Here is a 7,781-nt window from a genome sequence, read left to right on the forward strand (position 1 = left end):
ACCAGTCCCATTCCTTCAAGCTGGTGCTCACCTGAGGCTCTAATTTCTCGCCTTCTGCCTTTCTCTGTGACTCTGCTTTCGGAGAGGCAGTTTCTGCTTGACCTGAAGACTGCTGTTTCTCTTGTTCCTGCTCTTCACCAGCATCTGCAGTACTGCTTTTCTGGTCTTGCTTCTCCCCCTGCTCTTCTTTACCTGTTTCTGCTAGGCTCTCTTCCTCTTCCTGGTCATCACAAGCAAGTAAAGGGGAAAGCAAAACAGGGTTTTAAATTAAGAAATTCCATGCAATGTTTCCCAGAACAGGTATTTCTACATAATTGCCACAGCAAGACAAAAGGGCTTCCTTTCTGGAGCAGTCGCCCTGGGGCTCACCTGAACTGAGTCTGTCAGGTTCTCTCCGGTCTCTGGTGTAGGGCCACCACCCCCAAACAGGCTTGAGATGGTGTTTCCAAGTTCTGTTGATGGGAGACAAAAAATTCAGAATGTTACATATCCAGAGGAAGAAAGTAATCTTCAGCTCTCAGTCTTCCCCTCACAACCACAACGATCACCAAGGGGCTCCCTTGGTGGTGTAGGTGAGCTTTACATGCTCCAAACTCATCCTTCTCCAACCTCCCTCCATGTCCCTGTGTGCACAGACAGCCACCCATACAGTCAGACTCTGTAAGTTCCACACCCCAAACCCAAAGAAACACAATGCTTGCAGTTATCTCAGCCACTACAGGTAACGAAACAGTCAGTACGAATATCAGAGTTCAGCGTTTACTTGTCAGTGTTGACTCCTCCTCCAGCTTGTCTTCCACCAAAGTCTCAAACACAGATTCCACCTTGGAAATAGAAGCTCAGGATTAGTTTTAAGTAGGGACCAGAGAGAAGGACAGTACTGAAAATTACATCAGCTGACAACCATCCCAGTAGGTGGTGCTTACCCGGTCAAGGCTCAGTACACCACTGTCATCCATGTTGAAGTGTGCTTTGATGCCTTTGGATTCATAGTCCGAGTGCTTCTTGAAACTGTCCCCAACTCCCTTTAGCCTCACAGTAGTGAGATTGAGAGAACCAAAAACTCTGATGACACAGAGACAAAAAGCAGAGAGAGCAGTCAGGATAATAGTGCTACAGAACAGCCAATCCCTGCTCATGCTGGCAGCGATGGGCAACTGCAAAAAGCAGGAACTGGCAGAGCTCGGTTTGCTAAAGGACATGCAGCTCGGAGAACAGTTGTGCCAGTTAGACACACTGGCAATACATTTCCAGCCAGGCAAGTTGCATTGCCACAGAGCTGCCAGCTCAGGTGCTGGGCTCAACTCACCGCAAGTCATCCTGGTTCAGGAATGTCAGATCTCCGTAGTTGACATAGAACTCAAAGTCATCTGTGTAGCGGTTGAAAGTGATTACTTTGCGCTGGGGATAGGGCGCCATGCGCTGGAACAAAATCCTCTTGTTATGCTTTAAACTCTTGGATTTATCCTCCTCCTCAACTTCACGAGTAAACTCCACCTGTATCACAAACAGAAAATAAGACTCAGCAACTGCAAACTGTGGCATCTTACATCAGCAGCATTCAGCTGCTCTGCTTCATGCAAAAGTTGGGGGGCAGGAAAATATTCCTCAACTGATATTTGCATATGCCTGGCTCCTTGGATACTGCATTTCTGTTATACAGAAGACTTCCTTCTGCTTTCTTTATTAGATTGGCAGAAAGGTCTCCAGAGCTTCTATACTCAAAGGAAGCCAACAGGTTCCAACCTGGATCATTTCTCCCAGCACAGCCCTGTACCTTACACAAGAGAAGGAAAGCCAAAGGTTACCTGGATAGGAAACACAGCAGCATCCCGAACAATGAAGGGCTTCACCTTAAAGGCTTTGCTCAGGGCAGCTGCCTGGTAGACTGCACCCATAGCAGCAGCCTCATCGGCATTGATATTTTTGCCCAGCTCTTCTCTACGAAGGGAAAAGCAACAGACATGAAGTTTGCAGCCTTTCCATAAACAGCAGCTTGTCAATGGCAGACAGACTAGAAGGGGGGGGCCTCACATACTCACTTGCCCACAGCTTTCAGCAAAACCTCCTGCACTTTGGGGACCCGTGTGGCACCGCCAACTAGAATCACCTGGTCAATTCCATCCTGGGGATTGGAAACAGTCACCTTGTCTTAAGAAAGCAATTTTGGAAAGCTAAGTCCAGGGCTTCCTTATGCTCCTTCCCCGGTCACCACATGCTGACATGGTGCTCTGAGAACACCCACACTACACCCTGCTGTCCCCGTGCAGGCCAGCACCCAACAGATCTCAGACAGACATCAGCCGTGCCAACAACGAGGCACCTGGGGTCAGGTCTGTCAAACAGGGACTATGTGACTGTGGCTTCAAGCCACCTGAAACATGGGGCTTGATTCAAAATTAAGACAAACGATAGTTCAATACCAGAGGAGACAGTGACCCCAAGAGCCAGTTGGACCAGAACAGACAGAAATCCAGACTCTAAGAGATAACTCAGTGTCTTGCATTGAGTACCAGAGCCCAAAGCTGCTCAAGAGAGTTATGGCACCCTGGAAAGCGAGCATTTAACCCCACAGTGACTCCCTCCAAAGGACTGCCTCAGGTTTGGTCCAACTGCAGCCCACTACAGGGCTCCCTTTAGGGAGTGTGCAAAGGAGAAGCCCAAACACCAATAATTCTGTTTTCAGACTCATTCAGTTAAAACTTCAGGAGTGAGATCAGAACCAATATCCAAGACAAAAAGAGGAAAAATCATTATTTCAAACCTACAGCACAAGAGTAAAGTGTTTTAAGAGAAAGAAGCCCCTCCTCCAAGTCCTTAATTTCAGGTGGATAGTGCAGGGGAAGTGTGACACACTCCTGCTGGACACTGCACCAGGCAAACTCTCTGTAGCATCAACATCACTGTCACAATAGCAGGCATCTACCTCCCAACAGTCCTGATAACACAACCACTGATGCCTCAATCATGATGTGACAGCAGCTCCACACACAGAAGCTTCAGGCTTGGTAATGCATTTTCTTAAACACACCATGTTCATCTCTGCGCTACTCAGAGCCTGCTGCACGGGTCCTGGGACACGCTTGAACAAGTCAGAGCACAGATCCTCAAACTCCTGTCTTGAGACCTTGGCTTTGAAGTCTATGTCATCCAGTAGTCCCTCGATCTGTCCAGAAAAAAAAAAAAAACAGCCAGAATGAAATTAATTGTGGAGCATCCTCCAAGCAAAATCTTTGCCCAGTGTGCAAAAAGTTCTGGCTTTTGTAACATACAACAGACCTGACCACACTCATCTGAACCCTACCATTGCTAAGGTGATGAGAGGATGGGACATGGGTGTAACGGACAGCTTCTCTCAGTGAAAGTTTATTTAACATACTTGACACGAATAACTCTTCTTCAATCCACTCAATCACCGGTGCTACCAAGCGGGCACAAGCTGAGAGGGACCACCGGGAGCGATGCTCCTCAGCAGACCTGCGCTGCAGAGGGACAATGTTCCCTTACACCAGTCCTCAACCCACCCCACGCTTAGCCCAAAAAAAGCAGGAACCCCCGGCAGAAGGTCAGACCTGCGCCACGTGGTCGGCATTTGCACTCAGCACAGTTTTCAGGCGGTTGGCCTCCTTCAGCAGCTTGGCCATGGCCCGAGGATTCTTCCGGACATCTTTTGAAGGGTGCTGCTCATTAAAGAGTTTGGCCAAGTAGTCCCGGAGACGAAGCTCCATCTCTAAACCTCCAAGAGTACGGTCAAACCTGAGCAGACGAATGAACAGAGGTGTAATAACCGAAACCAAATTGAAATACAAACAAATTTCATGTAATATTTCACAAATATGCAGAGCAGCAAGTGGTCAAAAGTAGCTGCAGTATTATCAGCTGTGATGACTTTGAAAGAACAATGGTTGTCCCCAAAATAACACATTATAATGAAAGATAGAAAGAAGAGATTCACCACCACAACAGCCTTTCAACGGGAAATTCCATTACATTTGAGGTAAATGCCATATTGCCAAGCAAGTCAAACAGCTGAGAAGCCAAAGGACAACAGTATCAGGTCCCAGGGATTTTCTTGAAAACAGCAATATAAACGCTTTGGAGTTAAAATTGCAGGGCTGGGTATGCACAGCACCCCCCTCTTTATTTGGCAATACATTAAGTACACTGCATTTTCATTCCTCTCTAGAAGTGTATTCCTCTTTTTCAAACTGATACACTCTATATAGGTTACATGAAATGGAATAGGCTTACACGGCTTGAGGCTATCAAAAAGCAAGCCTAAAGCAAACTAAGTACACTGGTTCCCTCCTGGGCTCCTGGAAGTTCTCAGTTACCTTCTGCACAACAGAGCAATACCAAAATTATTCCCAACTGGAACCTTCTCGCTCTGAATGTTTCCCCCTCAGCCATCCAAATTACTGTACTGACGCCTTACTGCAAAATTCTACATGATGAAGAGGTTGTGAAACAAATGGTTTCTTTCCTGAGACCTGTGGGGTTTGTGCAACTCACGTGGAATTCTTACCCAATGCCCTGGATCTGCAATTGAGGTTGAGTTCCCGAGTCCTTAGTTTTCACTGTCTGATACGTAACAATAGTACAAACAGTGCTTCCTGCTCCCATGTCGTAAAACATGATATTCTGAAAAGAAAAGTTGGGACAGTGAAGCAGAAGCAGCTGGATATCCCCCACAAATAAGGAAAGAACCCTTTCAATGTGATACAGGTCACAACTATCCACTCCCAGACTGACATTATACCCTGAGGGCAGGACTCATACTTCGACCAAACACAGGAGATGTTCAGGGTTACCTCTGACAGAAGGAGACAAGAAAACTTCTCATCTATTTCATAGTTCAAAACCCAAAGTTTTGCTCTTTCTTCAGCCTCAGGAAAATCAAGTACTTTTCTGAGTTGGTGTTCCAATACTTCAAGTAATCACTGCAGTTATTTCCCCCAGTTGATGGGCAAGGAACAAATATAGGTTTACAAAAAGGGAGCTCACAGCACCTGCCCTCACTCCAGAAGCTTTCGGGCTTCAACATGTGCACACAGGGTTTAACTTTCTTTGTCTTGTTGATGAACACATGAAAACAGAGGAGACTGGCTGACGAGCAGAGTCCACTTTAAGTTCTTTGGATTTTTTCTGCAGCACTTTCTCCCCTGCATGCAGGCAACTTGGCAGGACTCTCCGCATCTCCCAAATGCACCTACCTGTGCTGTGGCATTGATGTCTTTCCTCCTAAAAACCCCGTAGTTCAATGCTACAGCCGTGTTGTCGTTGATCAGCTGCAGCACCTTGAGGTCAGCCATGCGGGCAGCATGCAGAACTGCTCTCCTCTCCGCTTGGTTGAAGTAGGCGGGAACTGTGATCACTGCATCTTTGATGGGCTGCTCTGAAACAGTTGCAGGGAACCCTGCATCAGCACAGCCACATGCAAAGACTTGTTGAGATGGAGTGACAGCAGCAAACCCAGAGGACCCAAGGTGAAGACTTGTACAGAATGTAATCCTGCAGCAGCAGCCAGGATGCCTAGGGATGAATCTCTGTAGCCTGCTGAAACCAAGCAGACCTGGCATATTCGCACAAAGCCAACAGTCTACTGATCTCTCTTTCACGTGTCAAGATACTCTCAGATGCTCTGAGCAGCCTTCCATTTCAACAAATACTATATTCATGGAGCCTTACATTGTCACTGGATCATATCCACTCTCCAGTAAAAAGTCTTTGGACTGGCTGCAGTGTCACTGACCACATGACAAAGCCTCCTCCAGTTTCCATTACTATGGTGTTTCATTAGCAACAGCACAAAATAGACATGACGGCCTCTTCTCTGTTAACAAGTTTCACAGCAAAGGGCCGTTTTTGCTCTTTTAGCTCAGCTCCAGCAACAAGTCTCCATCCAGAACAGCTACAGCATAGCCTTCACAGAGCCACTTCCACCCTCCCCTGCAGCCACTTCCCATGTGCCTCCACTCTGATCACACATGTGAGAAAGAAAACACTTTTCTCCAGAGACTGCCTGTAAGGCTTCTTCATTGCAAGGCTAGGTGGTAAATGGGGTGTCTGCCCCCCAAGAGCAGGATTAAGATCCCAAACTTGCATCATATTAGAAACAAATGATAACTGGATAACTGCTAAGTCTTGCTGACAGTCTACAGCTGGAGAGAACCAACACCTTGTTTCTAAAAACCCTGGGTTTCTGAATGCTTTTGATCTCTACTCAAATCCTATAATGGACAAACACATATATGCACAGACAAGAAAAAGCTAAATCCTTCCAACCTGCAAATTCCTCAGCCAGACCACGTGAATAGTTCAGGACCATCCCCAGCATCTCCTCAGGAGAATACTGTATTGTTCTACAATGGGAAAGAAAATTATGGCATCAACAGTGAGCTGCAGAAGCCTGGCAGCCAAAGCCCATCCCACAAAGAACCTAAAAGCAGCCACTTACGGGGACAACTTGAAGATAACAGTCTGTCTTGTCTCATCCTTCACCAGCTCGTGCTCCGGGAATCGGGACCGGTACAGCGCCACGTGGGGATTATCAATCCGCTTACCCAGCAGATCCTGGAAGTATCGGAATGCCACCCTGGGGGTCCTTATGGACTGCAGAAAAAAAACCAACAAACCTACATCACCCACTTGCATTCCTTCAGCTACGCTGTTCTCAAACCAACCCCTCCCAGACTATGTGGGGAACAACTCTTGCTATGGGAGTAGAAGCACACAGCTGCTACCCAGAGCCAATAACACATCAAGGAGATGAGAAGCACAGGACAACAATAAAACACTGGCTTGGACATTTATCACAATGCGGGGTACATGTATTCTGAGAACAGGAACTCTTACCATCCCCAGCGCGCTATCACCAAAGAGACGCTCATTCTCTTTCAAAGAAACAGCCACGGGTGTTTTCCTTCGTGACTCCCTGAGGAGAGAGAGGGAGGAATAAACCAGTTGAAACAGGTGAACGTTCCAGTCTCCAGTGAAAAATGATGCTGATCCCATTCCAGAAGGACTAAGGGAAGGTGCTTGGATACCTGCTGTGGAGAGGGGGGCCAGCCCCTTCTCAGCTGAGGGGCTACCAGAGAAGCCCCCCCACCCCCTCCAGTGCTTTGATAAGACTTTATTTTTCCTGTCCTCCACCCATAAGCAAGGCAAGACAGTTCCCTCATTCTGTCTATGACTGCCGAATTTCAGGGAGGTGGGTGAGAAATCTCCTTGTTATCTCCAAACTCCCAGAAACCAAGGATGTTCCTGATCATATGTCCTCTCTCACCTACAGATTCTTCACTTAGTGGCTTGAGGATGGGCTGCAGCAGCAGCTGAATGCAAGAAGAGATTTACCTGCGTTACGAGTGTCAGCCCTGAACAGCTGCAGCAAAACAAATCTGGCCCTGGGCTCCCTTGTGGGGAACTAAGACTCAGGGGACAGGGGGGAACAGGGTGCCCTTTTGGATTTGCAGCACAACGTGTCCTTAACCACGTGGGCTTTCAGCACTTGCTCGAAAGGCACCCAAAATGCAGCCAAACACCTCAAAGGTGAGTTAACAAACTGCCCTGGACGATGCCCCGCAGCTGCCCACCTGGGGCAAGAGTGAGCCACGACCCTGCGTGGCAGGATGGGAGCCTTCCTCTGGCAACGGAGGAACAGCGACGGCCGAGTCTCAGCCACCCTCATTTCCCGGCCGCTCCCGTCGCTGGCGGTGGGGCCGCGGCAGGACAGAGCGGATCCCCGCCGGTACACCTCCCGCGGCAGGACACACCGGATCCCC

General features: G+C 48.0%; 1 protein-coding gene across 1 annotated transcript in view; it reads right to left on the reverse strand.

Moving 5' to 3' along the window:
- HYOU1 (hypoxia up-regulated 1) overlaps positions 1-7,781 on the reverse strand; it is a 31,881-nt gene that overhangs the window by 5,123 nt on the left and 18,977 nt on the right. Inside the window, exons 3-16 of the mRNA XM_042034383.1 lie at positions 6,856-6,937; positions 6,458-6,612; positions 6,286-6,362; positions 5,214-5,395; positions 4,526-4,641; positions 3,573-3,756; positions 3,032-3,166; positions 2,043-2,125; positions 1,809-1,941; positions 1,310-1,497; positions 927-1,065; positions 764-824; positions 370-452; positions 32-220 (exon numbers count right to left, since the gene is read on the reverse strand). Coding sequence (XP_041890317.1) covers positions 32-220; positions 370-452; positions 764-824; positions 927-1,065; positions 1,310-1,497; positions 1,809-1,941; positions 2,043-2,125; positions 3,032-3,166; positions 3,573-3,756; positions 4,526-4,641; positions 5,214-5,395; positions 6,286-6,362; positions 6,458-6,612; positions 6,856-6,937 — 1,807 coding nt within the window. The remainder of the gene's footprint in view (positions 1-31; positions 221-369; positions 453-763; positions 825-926; positions 1,066-1,309; positions 1,498-1,808; positions 1,942-2,042; positions 2,126-3,031; positions 3,167-3,572; positions 3,757-4,525; positions 4,642-5,213; positions 5,396-6,285; positions 6,363-6,457; positions 6,613-6,855; positions 6,938-7,781) is intronic.

Source organism: Corvus kubaryi, unplaced genomic scaffold (assembly GCF_017639235.1).
Source record: "Corvus kubaryi isolate FWS band 111438036 unplaced genomic scaffold, C.kubaryi_AGA036_p1.0 37367, whole genome shotgun sequence".
NCBI classification, from domain to species: Eukaryota; Metazoa; Chordata; class Aves; order Passeriformes; family Corvidae; genus Corvus; species Corvus kubaryi.